This window comes from Carassius auratus, chromosome 5 (assembly GCF_003368295.1).
Source record: "Carassius auratus strain Wakin chromosome 5, ASM336829v1, whole genome shotgun sequence".
Lineage (NCBI taxonomy): Eukaryota > Metazoa > Chordata > Actinopteri > Cypriniformes > Cyprinidae > Carassius > Carassius auratus.
The window spans coordinates 21,618,278-21,637,837 of record NC_039247.1 but is presented as its reverse complement, the minus strand read 5'-3'; the positions used below and the strand labels follow the sequence as shown (position 1 = coordinate 21,637,837).

General features: G+C 37.3%; 1 protein-coding gene across 5 annotated transcripts in view; it reads right to left on the bottom strand.

Annotated features, from left to right (window-relative positions):
• The window catches only part of LOC113081025 (double C2-like domain-containing protein beta), a 230,184-nt gene that overhangs the window by 50,630 nt on the left and 159,994 nt on the right, over window positions 1–19,560 (bottom strand). For all 5 annotated transcript variants that reach the window (XM_026253087.1, XM_026253097.1, XM_026253106.1 and 2 more), the window contains one exon: window positions 86–165. In XM_026253087.1, coding sequence (XP_026108872.1) covers window positions 86–165 — 80 coding nt within the window. The remainder of the gene's footprint in view (window positions 1–85; window positions 166–19,560) is intronic.

The following is a 19,560-nucleotide window of genomic DNA, read 5'->3' as shown; positions in this document are numbered from 1 at the left end:
ACTGAAAGTGCTTCCAAAATGAGGATTGGATTTGGATTTGTTTATTTTAATCGTTCACACACTCACTCAAATGGAGGGTTCTTACCTTGGCTTTGTTGATAGTGCAGTGCAGGGCATTGTTCTCCTGATCATACAGAAGGCTGAAGTCCAGAGTGCCGAGCGTAGCTGCAAGGAAACAGACGTAAAAACATCAACAAAACAGTTCATCTCCAGGGCAGACCACAGCACATATGCAACAACAATTAGCAAGCTGTTTACGCCATATTTCGCTCCTCCAAAGACCATCTGATGTCAATTGCACACAAAAAGGCAAAAAGCTTTCTCAATCTGGCAAGATCTAATTTGAATTTGATTGGCTGGCTGCTATCAGGGTTGCAAATGTTTTTACGAGGTACCGGGCCACTATGAGCACTGCTGATATGTTGCATCGAAATTTGATATTGTTGAATGTACTTAGTAGCAACTTGATATCAACGAGCAGAACTGTATAAGGGAGAGCAGGGTGATTTGAGGATGCGGGAAAGTTGAGCCACCCCTTGTTTCTAGACAACAAGATAACACTCACAAGATATGAGACTAATAATACATAATAACTAAGTGAAATATAATTCATTGTAAGTTAAGTGGATGCATTGTGTTCATTGTGTGTTATAAATCATCTTACTCCAAAAAGCTATAACCACCAATAAGTAAATATTATAATGCATTAAAACTGTTATGATTACTCAAGAGATGATACAACATCATACAACAGACGTATTCACCAATTTTAAGTCCTATTTAAATGGAGCATTTTTTTCACCAGAATGAGCTGCAAAGTAGAATTGATGGTGAGAGTCAAATGTCCTGTTGTGTGAAACTACAAAGGCTGTGACTTGCTGAAATAGTGTGAGAGAGAAACTGTGCTTTTCTCCACTGTCCTTTGAATATTTGGACCTTCCCCACTGATGAGTGTCAAGTCAATAATCCTGTAGTGTCACGCCTTTGAAAGTGAACCTCCCTGCTGATTCTGCCTCGCATGAATGTGGCCATGAGAAACCGAGTCAGATCTCATATGGACTCCTAGCAGGTGGCCTTCAGCTCCACTCTGCAGAGAGCATCTTGAGTTCAAGGGCATCCATCATTAAACATACTAGAGTAATCAAACAACCCTACCCTTAAACAAATTACCCTCAGCAAGATGACAGAGGAAAAACTCCTCTGGCTTGAATTTTGATCTAACTAGTATAAAATAACATCAGACTGAGGGCACCATATCTTCACCACTGTAATTCTCGACGCCCCGTAGAAGTTCTAGCTGTAGTAAATTATGACAGAATTTTCATTTTTGGGTGAACTATCCCTTTAATGCCATATGTCCTCCTCCCGTTTGTGTGTGTATGCTTATATGATGAGAAGAATCAACTGGGATTAAACCAGGCCTGTTTATTTACCAAAACTGGTACCAGCAAAGCATGACTATAATCTAGTGCCATCAGTGATGGACTTTTCCCTTCTGCAATTATGTTAAATTGCATTATTTTATGCTATTTTACCTATAAAGGTTATGAATAGAGTATAAACATGGAGAAAATGACGGACAGAGCATACATTGTTCAATAATTAATTTTTTGTTATGTTCGAAATGCTTTGTTTTTTGTTCATAGTTTGATGATGAGAGTAAAAAATGCATTCGACAACTTAAGTGATTTTCCTAAATTTAGTCGAGTATACAGTATGTGGGAAAACTTGCTTATATGCTTGTGGTCACATCACATAAGCTTTTCCCAAAACATTTTCCCTAATTTGGTTATATTTTTTACAAAAATTCTCACAAATTGTTTTGTGTTTAATCCTATTTTCATATAGTTTTAATGGTTTAATTAAATTATTATTATCAAAAATGGCATTTTTCTTGATTCTGTTTTTCATGATTAATTACAAATGTATTATTAAAATGGTAATAATTAAACGAATTAATAAAAATTATTGTTATTATACACACACACACACATACACACATATATATATATTTAAATGTAATCAAATTAACTTTGAAACAAGGTGCTGCACAACAGCTTTACTGTTTGCATTTTACTGATTAAAATAAATGGTGTGATATTCCTCAAATGAACATCACACATAACTTAAAGGCCGAATCCATCAATGTAAACAGTGCAGTAATTAAGTAAATCACTGACCAGTAAAGCAGTACTTTGCACGATTCCTTCATGCTGCTGTGCACTGGGAACCTTGGTCCTGCTGTCATTTGCCACTGTCATCGCGAACAAAAGACTGACTCGTTCTCGAGTCAAGAACCGTTTCTGTCAGACGCGTCCGAATCGGGAACCGATCCTGCGCATGTTTGATTCAGCGTGAAGCAGACTGACACACAGAGCGTCTGAACTGAACTGATTCTTTTGGTGATTGATACTGAACTGATTCTGTGCAAATGTTATGAGTGCGGGTAAACCGAAGGCTTATTTCTGTCATCAATTAAACACCTTCATGTCATTCCATTATATTTCATTTGACTGAGAGAGATCTTGTATTGACATTAGGAGAGTCAAACCACTCTGTAAAGTCGACTCCAGCACACCCTAAAGACTTTCAAAAGGGTTAAGCTAAGGACTTGGTGACCTATTAATGTATGACAATAATGTCTCATGCTCACTGAACCACTCTTTCATAGTTTGAGCCTCATGAATCTTGGCACTGTCATCCTGGAATATGGACACATATTAGTCTTCCAACATGGTTGTTTGAGAAACAAACTGCATAAACTTAAAGTCAAAGCAACCAATACCTTTCAGGTTCAAAAAGTTCTTAAAGACATTTGTAATCCATATGAATCAAGCAGTTTAATCAAAGTTTTCTGAAGAATATTGATTGCTTCATGTGATGAACAGACTTAATTTTCGGCCTTTTTGCACAGATAAAATATTTAACAGTGCATATACATGGAACACATGGAATATGGTAAAAGGAAGCTCAAACATACTTGTTTGACACAACCTCATTAGGTCCTGCGCATCAAGCAAGCATGCTAAGCTTCCATTAACTAAATTTGATGTGCTCTATGTATGTATGAAACCAAATCCTTAAAGTACATAAGCTTTATATTTACTGTTTCTATGGTTACATCACTGCCATCACAGGGATTGACTGCAGTTATTAATGCATTCAGACGTTATTCAATTCATACCTGCTCTTGTATGTATAAAACAATTTGAGTCACAGCTGTTGCTAAACACTGACTATATGAATAGAAAAATACAGAGAGGAAGCAGAATGTGCAGTAGAATATAAAATAAAGGGTAGCAGGATTATCCATCTATCACCATTAACTTCAGGCCATGCTGCTATATGTTCACATCAGCTGAAGAACAGCATTACACAATCTCACTCAACCTGTAATCATTCACACACCCCTCACTTAGTTTCCCACTCTGGGCCACTTTACACTTCTACATGTCCACCTGAAGAGTATTTTCCATCTGCAGATTTTGATTGAGAGGGAAGGCCAACCTGCAAAAATATGCCTGGACATCCCTCAGTATTTCTGGCCTCAAGGATTTCATCTGATCTACACGAACCGGAATGGCTTCTTATTAGGGATGACTTTCCTCAAGGATGAAATGCAACATTACAAATGAGATGTCTAACATTGCGATTGCTTTGATCGCGACAAAGTTGTTCTAAAATTGTGTCCACAAGACAGAAAACGAACGTAATGAGCTTGCTGGTGAACAGTCTTCTGGGATTATGTTTGCCTGCGGTTAGCTGCCAGTTTCCCAGCTTTTCAGGACCGACGGCAGTATGGCCTCTGCCAATACAGCGGAAGGAAACGGTGCTGGAATTAGTGAAAAACAAATTCATATCCACTCTATCCTTGCCGGTTGTGTTATTTTGGGCTGTACACATGACCATAGACTGGGCTTTTCTTTATTGCCCCAGTTTAAATTCTGAATCGGATGACAGGTGATAATTAAGGGGAGGTATTCATGACGATACACATTTAGACTTCAAAGAGCCACTGTAGCTACAGTAAATACTCTATTAATTTGTGAAGACTCTCAAGATTCACTATAGCCTAATGAATTTTTTTCTCGTGCCAGATAATAAAATCTCCAGTACTCGCATTTGAGATTGCATCCTCTTTTTCTTGCTCTGAGGATCTCATTTGTCTCCTCGTCGTCTGCAAACCCACACACACAGACCTCACATTGCCACTCATTTATGACCAGAGACATTACATCCACCTTAATTACGGCCAGTGGAAATATAATCAACACTGACTGATTTGATGGCCTCTGGTCACTTCCTTTGTATCCGAGGAGATGCCAATACCCCCAGCACACTGTTTTTGTAAACTTTACATCGTGAAAGTACCTAGTAGAGAACAGCTGGACCTGAGAGGATGTTTGCTGTTTTTTTTTTTTTTTCTCATTAACAACCGTCCACATGGGCACACAGCATGTTTTATAGTAAAACAAACTAGAACGCTATCAGAGTTCATATTTGATGTGAAGTCAACCGGCAGGGAAGATAAAACAAGCCGACATGAAGGGGATCTAGTCCAAATGCAGGTCCTGGTGTTCAGATATACACATTAAACTAACCATCTCTATTCTTGTACACAAGTTTATGGCTGAATATGAGATACTCATTCATATAATAGCGTTTCAGTATTACAGACTGTGTGTGGCTCCTGCTTCCTATTAGGTAATTTCTTTTTTATGGAAAATATGTGACAAGTTTATTTCATTTAGACACATTCAATTTCGTAAAATCACTTGTGACCTTCAGTGCAAGCCAAACAATACAAAATCCATCCAGACAGAGCAAAAGATCTGTCATAGTCCTGTGCCTGAAATGAATTTTTGCTTTATTTTCCTCATCACTGATGTTCTCTAGAGTATTCTTTTAAGCCTCTAAATTCTCCCTTGTCTTCGCAATTCAGACATTCCTGTTGATGGGGTTTAAAATGCATATCTGTCGATAATCAGAGTGAGTTCTTCTTCAAATGTGTCTTTTTAATTTGAGTAGTCTACCCCAATAATGACATGGGAAATTACAGAAATAATAACAGTAAACTACACTTTCACACTCTCTGAAAAAGATTGTGTTGAGTGGTGTTTGGTGCAAAACTTACCATCATTATGCTACGGTGTTCTGGGTGGTTGCTATATGGTTGCTAGGGTGTTCTGGATGGATGCTTACTTGATCAACAGAGCATATCCTCAAGTCTAATGTATTGTAGATATGGCTCAGGTCTCTCCTTTAAATTTATAAGGCTTTTTTTTGCAGCAACAGCACGCATTTCCTCAATAAACTGCACAGTTTAAGGTGTTATTTGTTCATAGCACAAAAGGTGAGGGCAATTTATGCACTTAAGCTTGATTCATGGGTTACAGTTTAGCAATAATAATAACAATGCTTGACTTAGCAAGCGCCACCAATTAAAAACTACTTTATCCAATTCAGTGGAAACATGTTAAATGTTCAAACATTCAAAATGGGGACTGAACAGAAAAGTATTATATATATATATATATATATATATATATATATATATATATATATATATATATATATATATATATATAAACAAAAATGAATACATATATATTTTTTATATGATGCACATATGAAGAGCAGATAAATTATGGTCTATATTATAGAGAGAGAGAAAGAGAGAGAGAGAGAGAGAGATTAATTTGAGGCAGGACCCCAGTGTGATTGCAATTTAAGGGTTAGTTCAACCAAAATTAAGCAATAAATTACTCACCCTGAAGTCATTCTAGGTGTATACGACTTTCTTTTTTTCAGACAAATTCAGTTGGAGTTATTTAAAAAATGGTCTTTGATATTTGAAGCCGTTTGAGCCAGTCAGCGGGAGTTGCACTGCATCGGTCCATGATAAGTTTAATATAAAGTGCATCTGTAGTGAATCAATGTGTTTTTATAAATCTGCGGTCACTAATTAGAAGATTTGTAAAATGAATGTCAGAGGATTTCGAACTATAAGCCAAGAGGAGACTGGTTTTCCTTTGCTAAAGTAAGGAAACTTTGCTTCCTTTGCTCCTGTTAACAAAGTTTTTTTTTTTTTTTTTTGTGCAGAGCTGACCTCATACGTCATTCCCCTGGAACTGCTTCCGTTTAACAACAGTGAGCGCAAGCTAGATTACAGTGATTATTACGTTTTGAATTTGGATATTTTTCTTACAAAAACACATCGATTTGCTACAGAAGGCCTTTGTTCATCCCCCGGAGCCATGTGAGACACTTGTTTTTCAATGGATGCGCTTTATATTAAACTTATCATGGACCGATGGAGTGCTACATCTGCTAAGTTGCATCAAACGGCTTGAAAGATCAGAGACAATTTTTTTAATAATTCCAACCGAATTCGTCTGAAAGAATACAATAATATACACCTAGGATGACTTCAGGGGGAGTTATTTATGGCTTAATTTTAATTTTTGGCTGAACTAACCCTTTAAGTCTGCCATCCATTAGTCTTGCTCTCTATCAACACCCTGAGAGACTGAGTCTGCTCAAAGACTCTAATGATTTTCTTATTGATGACGAGGGCGGTACAGGAGATGAACAGCAAATAACTGAATTAAACAGCATGGCTGAGGCAATGCAGTGAGACCGCATTTCTATGATGCATGTTCCCACATGTGGGTATTCATGAATCTATGAAGAACCCTTTGTGAACAGCCCATGAACACAAAAACTACTACTGTACAGGACAGAAGCTAGCCATATGGACACAGAAAGGAAGCGCTCAATCCTTGCCATAATACCACCCTTATCTCTGACATGACGAATAGACGTGCTTGCGATCGGTGTCCTTGTCATGTAATTGCCCTACCAGAATGGACGGCCTGACAGGCTCTGTGATGAAAGGTTAGATATGTGCTCAGGCTGTACGAGAGGCTGGACACAGCTATGGTGTGACTGATCAGAGCAGGACTAAAGGTAGATTCAGTCTCAGACAGCACTGCCTACGGACCACCCACTGACCATCTGATGCAGACGGCACACAAAACTGCCCGAGCTACAGGAAAACCAGGCTGTTTCAGTCTGGTTGGCTTTCTTTCTACGAACTGGGTGGACAGGGTTTTATCATTTCACCTGAATATGAAGTTGTGTTTATAAAGTAGTGGGTTGATATAATGTGTGCTTATGAGGAAGAACACTTCCACCAATTTTGTTTGTTTGATTAGTTTACTGTACAGCCGGATGGAGATTGACACTGCTATAGAAGTTGTTTTTTTCTATGTATAGTTTATATGTTTTAAATATAAACTATATACATTATCTCTGTCTGCCCTTGAACAGAATGTTGTAAAAACAAAGAAACTGAAGTTGAGTTGCTTTAAATATGGGAGAGATAGTCTCTTTTTGTGTAATAGTGAAGTGACATTCATTCAGCCAAGTATGGTGACCCATACTCAGAATTTGTGCTCTGCATTTAACCCATCCGAAATGCACACACACAGAGCAGTGAACACACACACACACACTGTGAGCACTTGTACATTTTGGCTTGCTCAAGGGCACCTAAGTCGTGGTATTGAAGGTGGAGAGAGAACTGTACATGCACTCCCCCCACCCACAATTCCGTCCGGCCCGAGACTAGAACACACAACCCTTCGATTGGGAGTCCAACCCTCTAACCATTAGGCCACGACTTCCCCTAGGTAGTTAGGTAGTTCAGGTCAGTAAGATTTTTAATAGTTTTATGCTTACCAAGGCTGCATTTATTCATTTAACTTGTTGCTTTTTTAACTTAATAATAATAAAAAAAAACTAACTTGATCAAAACGAACAAACAAAAAAACAACAACAACCATATAGAATATTTTTAGATACAGTAGATACATAAAGGTTATGAAATAATTACAATTTAAAATTCCTGTTTTATATATATTATAATTTATCACTCTGATAGAAAAGGTGAATTTTCATTGTCTTCAGTCTTCAGTGTCACATGGTCCTTCAGAAATCCATCTAATATGCTGATTTGGTGCTCCAAAAAAAAAATCGTATTATTATCGATGCTGAAAACGATGTTGTGCAGGGTAAAATTTTTGTGGAAACAGTTCAAAAGAACCACAATTTTTTGCTTGAAATGGAAATATTAATAAAATAAAAATGAAAACGTGGAGGGGGTATTTAATAGAATGGGATATCAGCTGTCAATATGCGTCTGTATGATGTGACTCAGACAATGACAGAGGGCATAACAAATTAGACTAGACATTCAGAACAAAACAGTGCCTAATAGCAGTGCTGTTAAAGGTTCAAGTCAATTTTCTTTATGCTGTGCTGGTTGATATGATAGCTGCCTTGGACTTGGGAGTGTACATAACATTAAAACATTAATGCACTATAATTTCTCTCAAAACACTAAGTGTAAATTTGTTAAACCTTTATTACAGATGCACCTTTAAATAAAGGAATGAACTGGAATAGATGGGAGGCAGAATACGCAATATCTAAGAAAAAAAGAAAAAGAAAGAAAAAAAGAAGGACTATATAGACTTTCTGCTATCCTTGGAAAAACTTGAAATTGAAAATGCCTGTGGCAAGTGTGGTGCTCTAAAATATATATAGGAATCATTTATAATTGCCTCTGTGTGGCATCTTGTTTATTGTATTGTTTTGTTGATGGGCTACATATGAAGGGCTCTAAGAAATGTCCAGGATCCTCATTTCAGAGAAACTGTGGGAGTCTCGACTGCTCGTACAGAGGAAATGAAACCGTTTCTATTAGTTGCTGCTAAAATGTTAATGAATATTTGTATTTCTATATGCATGTGAATTACTGAGACAACCTCCTTAAATGAAAAGTAATTCATACTCCATGTGTTTTCTGTATAGTTATTTCTGCTGTATATTATGTATGTCTGTTAAAATGTAAGCTGAATTTAATTTGTTTGCAATTGTTTTATTTGTCTGCATTAAAAAATAAAAATAATAATAATTATATATAATAATTTAAGTGATTTCCTGCTAAAGTGCAATTCCAAAGATTTAAACACAGAAAACTAATTCATGCTCTGATATAAGAGGACACAAAAAAATCTAGACATCAATCTGCCTTTGTTTAGAGATGAAAATATTCCTCATCCTCTTCTGCAAGGTTTGTTTTTGTGTAAATGAGAGATGGCCAGAGAGAGCAGACACAAACCAGCCCTTCTTCTGTTGTCTGCGACGCTCCGTCCTCTATTGAGGGATTGATGCATCCCCACGGCCTGCATTGCTGATAGAGGTCTAATACTCTATGTGTGTCTTGGGAAGGGAGACCAATGAATCAAAGAATGACATAAGACCGACTGCCAAGAATAAAGAGAGGGTGAGATCCCATAGGAAAGAAAAATGACTTTATATCTCAACTGTTTTCCTAGATAGCAATGAGATGAAAGAGCAAATTAGATGTCTGGTTTAAGTCTCCTCTAGAGATCTAAAAGAGATTTCAACAATGACCTAAACTGTACTCAGACTGGCAAAAATACCAATGCCTGCATTTCAATATGAACTAAAACATTTCTTGCCATCCTTTCCCCAAGACCAAGTGATCTGGCCTATAAAATAACTCTGAAAGCTTCCTAGGAGTTTTTGTTTAAAGCACTTTGTAAACACTATGCCAACAAACTATATATTTTAAGTTATAGCGGTAATGTATTCATTGATTATTAAAATTAGATGTACAACAATTAGAATTACAAAGTCACACATCTTATGACAAGGGCTGATTATTGAAGAATAAAAACTCATTTTCATGTGGATCCTTGCACAATATTGTGCTATGACCTCAAAAAAACTTAAATCATAACTCATAATTTGTAAACTAATACATTTTGATGTTCATATCACACATCAGTTTTGCTAATTTTGCTTTTCTGATGCAGTAAACTTGCTTGGTAGATTAGGATTAAGGGTAGATTTTTTATTTTTTTCTGAATGATGACGGAACATTAACTTTTAACCACCACTCACTGGACACTTCATTTCTGAATTACTGTGATACGTACAACAATCAGGGTGAAAAACGCTGCCTAATCAGTGTTTGTTTGTTTTGGATAAAACTGAATGCACCTTCAGCGCCATTCACTGAACAGTTTACTGAACAAAATGTTGCACCTTTTTCCAATTAGTTTGGGTTGTTCATTTTCAAGTAAGTCTGAATGGTGTGTAAAAACAAGCAGACTAAAGTCAAAAGTCTAGCTGCAAAACATGAGAGCTTGAAAGAGCCACATACTGTATGAGCTATAACATTTTCATGTGGGATCTTATGGATGTAGAAGAAGTTGAATGGATTGACATAGATGCTGTACACTACAGCATTTGTGTATTTTCTATTCACTAAGCCTGGCAATTTAGACAAGTCTCCATTATCAACCATGACATATGTCTTCTCATCAATCTCTTCTAAAGTTCTCCAGAACTTTGCCAAATAAGCTGCATCCATTTCATAGTCCCCGAATATATATTAGAAAATTCATCAGACTGAAAAAACAAACAAATTATTTTAGTGATTCACAGAAAGAAAAAAAAAACAGACACATCAGAAAGAGTTAGCAACATTTTGTTTAAAAGTGTGTGTGAAATAACAGCAGCCCCTCCACCTACTCAGCAGACATCTTCTCTCTGTGGAAAGTGCATCTGTAGAGTGCTTGTCAAAATAACCTTGAATCGTAAAAGGCGGCCAATCTGTCAAATTACAGCAAAAATAAAGAGGCCATTTCCAGAGCTATGGCTCTGCGTTTCAGGCATGAGCAGGAATTTTCTGCTGTGTTTGTGTGCCTCTGTCAGAGACAAAACCAAGAAGAAAAGAGAGTGTGTGTGTGTGTATGTGAGAGAGATGATTAAAGAGGGGGAGGACTCCTGACAAGCCTGCAATGGAGGATGGAACCAGATGACTCTTCCCCATCCTTTAGTAAACATTTCTGGAAAAAGACAATTAGCACCGGAATCTTTTATCAACCAGCCCAGCCGCAGTGGTCGATACAGATTATATATAGACCTGTTTTCCAGGCTTTTTCAGAAGAAATTTGGCTGATGTATTATTCGCCACTACTGGGAAAATTTGATTATACTGATACTGAGTTGAATTAAATCCACTAATTTCAGCTTGTCATTTATAGTATATTAGTTTACTGTTATTTGTATTTGTTCTTGAACGCAAACCCTTTTTTCCACGTACAAAGAAAGCTTTATGATTTAGGGGCCATTCAGTCTGCCAAAGCTCTTTTGTAATTGTTAGTATATGAGTATATAATGCATCAAACAAATGCTTTTGGCCAAAATGTATATTATATTTTACATTTATATTTACTGTAAAATACTGAAAATTTCAACATTTTAACTTTCTAACCCTAAAATAATCTATCACTGTTCCCACAAAAATATTAAGCATCACAATGTTGTTTCTTGAGCACCAAATCAGTTACAATTACAGTAATTTCTGAAGGACTGTGTGACACTGAAGACAAGAGTAAATTCTGTTTTCAGAATTTAAAATTTTTCATGTTTATGCCTATTATTCATTCATGTTAAATTAAGTATGTGGTAAAGAGGACCTGCTTTTATGATTATTAGCTGCGTTTCCACTGTCAAGCTTAAAGCGGGCATGCTAGTGCGTGCCAGGGCCAGTCACGTTAGAGTCCTGCACGGGTTCGGGTACCCCCGGGCAGGGGTGGTAAAAGTACTCAAAAGTTATACTCAACTAAAAGTAGATGTATCTAAATAAAAAATGACTCCAGTAAAAGTAGAAAGTCCTCCATTCAAACATCACTTGAGTAAAAGTACAAAAGTATCCGATTTAAAACATACTTAAGTACCGGAAGTAAAAAGTAAATATTCAAACAAACTGTAAATATCAATAATTAAGCAGATCAGTTGTTTTGGGAGTGATATGCAGTGTTTTAATTGAACAAATGATGAGATTAGATACTTAAGAATTTGTTAGATTTACAATCAAAAGAGACAATGAAGAACCTTATCGCAGTATAGGGATTGAACTTTCAATAGACATCTTCCTTAACATTATAGCTGCATCAAACAGAAGATGTGCAAGATACAAGGTACGACTGTTTCAGAATATCAATGAGGAAAAACCACCTCTTTAAAGAGTTAGTTCTCCCAAAAATGAAAATTCTGTCATTCGCATTTTAGGGCTTTAGTTATTGGTATTGTCGCTTCGACCTGCGCACATGAAAAACAACCACAGACTGGGCAATACTGGTTGGCATTTACTACACTGAACAGTAATTCACTGACAATCTGCACAAAATCGATTTTTTTTCTCGATTTTGAAAGCAATTTTGTGTTAGTTGTTGGTAGACTATGTGTAGTAAATGCCGCTCCACCTGAACCAGTGTTGCCAAGTCCGATTGTTTTTCATGTCTGCGGTTTGAAGCAACCCCAATACCAATAACGTGATATTTAGCCCCTAAAATGAAAATTTTACCAGGGCAACCCTTCCAAAAAATTTATATTTTAACCTCGGGAAGCAATTTTTATCGGGGAACCTCCCGAAAACGCGATTGGACTAGTTTTGGACTGGAGATATTACAGGAACGTCTTTACTGATGAGATGCGCATGAAAACCGCATTCGATTCTTTGCACAACCCTAGAATAAAATATTTCATAATAAAATACAAAATTGACTGATTTATGAATGTATATGCATAGTTCTCATCAGTCGGAAATACAGATAAATGCTTTCATTTGTTGTATTTTTGATCCTGATAGAACACAGAACAACAAAAGAGCGAATCATACCACCGTCTGAGGTTGTGCTTCAAGTCTAACGCACCCATTTTTAAATCGTCCACAGCGTGAATGAGCTGCACAAATAAAAAAAACAACCCTGGAAATCCTAGATTAGGCCACCGATTTTGTGTAGATTGTCAGTGAATTATGGCTCAGCGTAGTAAATGCCAACCGTTGTTGCCAAATCTGTGGTTGTTTTTCATGTCTGCGGGTCAAAGCAACCCTAATACAATTAACGTGATATTTAGCCCCTAAAATGCGAATTTTACCAAGGCAACCCTGCTAAAAAATATATTTTAACCCCGGAAAGCAATTTTTTATCGGGGAACCTTCTGGAAGCGCGATTGGGCTAGTTTTGGACTAGTTTTGAGAAGCAACTGGTCAGGATTTGTTGTGAAAACCTGGCAACCCTGATCTGAACGCACGTGCTGGAGATATACTTCTAATTACAGGAGCGTCTTTACTGATGAGATGTGCATGAAAATCGCATTTGATTTTTTGCACAGCCCTATTTTATTCTAATGTGATCAGTGACTCAAGCACTGATGGACCAAAGAGCACGTATTTTGACGTGCAGTAAAAACGTGAAATATAAATTCTCAGAAAATGCAATGCAAAACACCAATATATTGAAACATCTGTTTATATACTCCATTAATAAAGGAGTCCAGACATTTGGAAAAATATCAGTCCACATGCGTTTTATATTTAATATGAGGGAAATAGACATGCATGCATGCGTGACACAAAAAATATTTAACTTTTAGGTAGCAACATATTTTTTTGTAATTCTGTCAATTACACTAAGGTTATTACATTGTCTGCTATATATTTGCTTCTTATTTATTAATTAATATTTATTAAATACGGGCAATTGATTGATAAAACATTGATCAAAATTAAGATAAAATGTACTATAAAAAACAAATATCTTTTAAAAAGTGTTTTCCATAAATAACTTCTGTATGACCTGGCAATAAAATTTGAAAAAAGTGTGTCTAATGTGATTGGCTTAACTGATTTGATTTCGGGTGCGGGTCGGGTGTCGGTTCTATTTTAAGCAGGTCGGGTCAGGTGCAGATTTTAATTAGTGCTGCTGTCGGAAAACGGGTCGGATGCGGTTTTAAGCACTGCAGGTACGGGCGGGTGCGGATTTACCAAATCGGACCCGTGCAGCTCTCTGAGTCACGTTTCCACTGTCTATTCCGGGGCTTGATCATGCCTCATCGGGGCTTCCTCGGGGCCAACGGCCAGGGTTTTTTGGCCCGACGAAACCTTGGGCCAAAGCGGGCCAGCTGGGGCTAGAGGAGGGGTTATGAACAAAGGCAGGGGTTATGAACAGAGTTTCTCCGCGTCTGGAGAGCTCAGCGTTCCGGATCATAACAGAAAGCTAAAAGCTATAACACCAGCATTAAAAAGTTTTTAAAATAACTTGACCTCAAAACTCACTTTCAGTCAGCAGCAAGTGTTTGAAATAACGCAATCCGATCTGATGTGGATTATAACCACCATACAAGGCAGAAATATTTATAAGCGATGTAAAAGACTATGCACGCTAAACATTAACATTACCACAGTAAACACTGTATATGCAACCACTTGGAGAAATCAGATCGTGTCTGAAATCACAATCGTGTATTTATTTAGTAACTTATATTATCTGTCATAAGTCTCGTCTCGAGAGTTAACTCCACGTAGCTTATCATAAAATATAATAATATTTTTTGTTCGGGAGCTTTTATAAAAATAGAGATATTATCATTCATTCTAAATGTGACGTATAGGCTACTGTGACTACAAATAAACAGAAACAGACTCGACTGAATAAGCAGGCTATTTTAATAAGCGTTAAATAAATAAAATACAAATACATTTATTTATGTGACTAATTTTGAGTCCTGATGAATTAATTCATTATGATCAATGTAGCACTTATTCTATAGCAAAACATTGATGCTTTTGAATTTGAATATTTACCAAAGCATGCAAACAAACGGTTGCTTTTATCATGTCCGTTTTGTGATCGCGCTAGTTTCAGTGACTTATTTCTTAGGTTTCTGATAACTTCTCTTTGTTGGTGAAATGCTGAGGTTTTGTGACATTGTTCCTGAGAGGCGTGTAAAGGGCATGTTTTAGTGATGCACAGCGGAGCTTCAGGCCTGACTGTGGAAACCCTGCATTATTCTGGCCTTGGTGCTACTGGCCCGAGGCTATTAGCCCCAAACGGCACGTTTTAAGCCCTGGCTCGCACTGGCCCGACAGTGGAATACGGCTATTTATGCTGAGACAGTCTGGTATGTGTATCACTCCTCTGCAGGGAGAGGAGGAGCCACACGTGCTGTCACACACAGCCATCAGCACACAGCAATCAATAGAGGAGCTCCCACTCACTCTCAAACAAACACACACACATACTCTTATCATTAGGACTAATTAGAGTTCAGATGTGATTATAAGGAGGTTCTTTTTGTTAATATGTGATTATTTCCCTTTATTGGTTAAAGTAGTTAATCAGAAGTACATTAATGAACTAGAGAGCTAATGAGCTTCAATAGTGTGTTTATAGGCTCTATACCAACAAACCATGCAGATATCTTATTTTTATATCAATGTGTCGCTATGTGCCCTTTCCATATCAGTTTTCACTATTTCTTTGTTTGGATCAAATTTAAATTGTTGCTCTTAACAGTGGCTTTTCTCCTACATTTTTTTTAAAGAACATTTTGAATAGCATCTCACCAGATTTAAGTTTTTAAGACAGCATTCAGAAATCTATATATTTTTTTATACATTTATGGTATAATAAATATTAAAAGGGTCATATGATGCGATTTCATGTTTTCCTTTCTCTTTTTGGAGTGTTACAAGCTATTCGTGAACAGATAATATCCCTAAAGTTGCAAAGACTAAAGTATCAAACCCAAAGAGATATTCTTTCTAAGAGTTAAGTATCATCCACTCCCCCCTAAAACACCACGTTTGACAAGCCCCACATGTCTACATCACGATGTGGAAAGATTTGCATAAGGCTGCCCAAATGTTCATGCAAAGAAAGAAGGAATAACTTTACTGTAGCTGCCACTGCCGCCATGTTGTGAAGATGCGGTGTGTTTCGTTGTGAAAGAGAAAATACTTTATTTGGCCTTCCAAAAGAAGACAGGACTAGAAATGAGTGGTTAAGTTGTATTCACAACACTGTTCCAGAAAAGTTCAACCCAAATATTCATATGTGTGCAGCAAATTTTATGGAGGACTGTTTCCAGATCCTGGGAGAGTAGACTACAATGCCAGCTTTTCTGACTCAAAGTCTGTAAGTTAACATATTTAAAGGATTTTGCCTCTGACGATTCAAACGCAGTGTTGATCAGCGCTTGTTTATGCAGCGCTATGCAACGCAATGTGTAAAAAGACAGTATAAGTCATAGTAATCAGTAATTATGTCCCCACTGGATGCAGCTAATGCCTCGTTTATAATGGGTTTTAATGTTTTTATCTCAATGTTTTACAGCACAACGGGCATGACAATATGGTATGGGTTTATTACCTTGGTTTATTAGACCTATAAACTTTGTGAAAATCTATACATTTCAGAAAGGCGGGGCAAAGAGGAGAGACAATATGTGGGACATAATGGGCCCTATTTTAACGATCTGAAACACAAGTGTCAAAGCCCGAAGCGCAAGTAAGTTTGTGGGCGGGTCTCGGCGCTGTTGCTATTTTCCCGGCGGGATAAATGGCTCTTGCGCCCGGCGCAAATCTAAAGTGGGTTGGTCTGAAGCAGCTTCATTATTCATAGGTGTGGTTTGGGCGTAACGTGAAATAAACCTATCAGAGCGTCATCCAACATTCCCTTTAAAAGCAGGTGCGCAAGTTCCATTATGGATTGCTATTATTATGGCATATTTACCAGGCGCACCCCAGGAGCGGTTCAAAGCCGAGGAGACTGATGTTCTTGTAAGAGCAGTGAAAGACAGAGAAGTTGTGTTGTATGGGGATGGGAGAAACCCACCCAAAATAGCGTCGGTTAAACAGGCGTGGGAGGAAATAGCCTTCAATCATCAATCGATTTTTTTTCCTGGTTCTTGACGGACAAACCAATTTGTCAGATGTCCTTATATACATGTCTTGCCACTATTGGGCAAACAGGTCTGATCCTTAATTACTACAATTAGCCTGAATAATTTGTAAGCTAGATTTATGCCTATTTTTTCACATCTTCGTGGCACACCACAATGATTTCCGTCATCTCATGTGTTAATATTTATTTAGTGTAACAATTTATGATTTGCAAAAATAACTGTTGCATCTGTGTAGATTACATGAGCAAAGTGTATGCGCGTTGTGCACGCTATACATTATGGTCAAGCATGCGCCCTTAAAATAGCATAATGAACAACGCGCAACGCGCCACTGACTTTAGACTAGGTTTTTTCTGGTCAGTGGCGCAATTGTTTAATGGAACAGCAAAATAGCACCAGGGATTGTTTGCGCCGGAACACGCCTCCTTTTTTGCGCTGAACCGCCCAGGGAGCGCAAGTTCATTCACTAGTTTAGCGAAGTGCTTCTGTGGAGGGAAAAGCACGCTTTGCGCAGGTGCAAAATAGGAATGACACATGCGTCGTGTACAAAGTCAATTGCGCTGGGTGCAAGATAGGGCCCAATGTGTTTTTTAACCTTAAAATGCATAAACATTGCATTACACCAAATACTGTACACAACATAATGTTCTTTTTAGCAACATCATATGACCCCTTTAAAAGCTCTCAAATATATACTACCTCTCAAAAGTTTGGGTTCAAAAAGATTTCTTTATATGTTGTGAACGTATTGTTGCTCTGCAGGGTCGTCACTAGATCTTTTTTATAGTTAAAATATAATGGAAAAATCCCTCTCTGATGGTGGATAATACTGTCATGTTGAACTGAAAAGGATTTTTCCTGACAATATGTCAGCTATTATGTCGTGTGTGTTTTTATCATCTGTTTAAAATCAAAATTAGTGAATTGTGAATTATTCACTCTAATTGATCAAATTGGTTCGCAAAAAAGTTACCTCACACACTGAATCATTTGGGGCAGTTTTTCAAATCATACATTACAAATGTCCATAGTTTGTCCGTGATGAAGCCACTCTTTATTGCATGTGAAGCCTGTGAATGAGCAACACACTCTGTACTACACTAAAGGCAGTAAAACAAGAAACATATCCATAACAGTATCAACATATGTAGTAAGCAGTATCAATGGAGAAACTTATTGTGCCCCAGGCTATAAATGCTCCTGATGCTCACCATTGCTACGTTTATTTGACCAAAAATACAGTAAAACAGTAATAGTATTATAATTTTAATTTAATGCAATTAATTCTTCTGATGGCAAACCTGGATTTTAGCAGCCTTTACTCAAGTCTTCAGTGTTACATGGCCCTTCAAAAATCAGTGTTATATCAATGTTGAAACAATGGAGAAACAAAAATATTTTTTTTTTCCACAGAATTCTCTGATCAATAGAAAGGTCAAAAGAACATCAAAGTATTTTGAAATAAAAGAAATGAAAGTATTTTGTATCATTAAGGGTGCTTTCACACTCGGTTCACTTGCCTGGTCTGAACCAGAGTTCGATGGTTCCCCCCTCCCCCTGCTGGACTGTGTGTTCATATTATAATATTTGAGTCCGAACCGTGGTTCATTTACGTCATCAAGCCAGCAGCTGTTTACCCTGTTGCTTAGTAACGACAACGCAGGAGAAGCGGCAAATGCATCACATTGTTCTCTGCCCTTTATGTATTTAAGTTTTTGAACCTTTCATTTTGTTTACAAAGCTTTGGTACATAACGGCACTTGGGTCTGTCTTACGAATGTACTGCACATGCTTTAAGAACACTGAAGGCGAACAGAAATGAGACATACAGCTCTTTGCTTGCTGCGCATCAGTCACGCTCGACAGGAAAGTGAGTGAAACACACACACAAACACACATTTTCACCAAATAATACATCATTAATAGTGGTTCACTTCCGCGATTTGGTACAATTGCATTCATATCAGCAGCGAACCGTACCAGAGTTCATATGAACCATACCCCAGAACACCCAAGTTCAGAAGACAGCGTTCACATCCAAACCAACCGAACTCTGACGTCAATCGAACCTGGGTGCACATTAAAAGTGCTAGCATGAAACCACCCTTAAATGTCTTTACTGTTTTTCAACCATATTTAACACATCCTTGCTGAGTAAAAATGTGTTAATTTACTTGAATATTTGAATGGTAGTAGGCTACATTTAAATCTTAAATATACACCTAAATGATATGCAAATAAAAATTGACATTTTTTATTTTTATTTTAGGTTTATATTTATCAAACTGTAATCTTATTTTACAAGTGGGACCCCATTGTGTATTGGGGCACATTTTAAGTCAGGGCAAGTAAGACCCTAGCCTTAGAGCATTAACACTACATACATTAGTGACAGATTCACTTCTCACATACAACTTTCTCATCAGGTTGCATTGTGCTTTCTCTATTTGAGGCAACAGAAACAAGGATAAGTGGAGGGTCAAAATGCTTTGGTGCATGAACCTGCTTCAAAACCTTTCAAAACCTGCTTCTGCTTGTACATGTTATGTAAGGTAAAATCGAGTAGGATCACATTACACTTCTATAATAAGACAAATGAGTTTTCACTTACATTTAGTAGCAAGATCAGACAGAATCAACAAGGTGCATGAATAATGCATGACAATTTCTAGCTATGGAATGAATATTCCCAGTCATGTCACATCT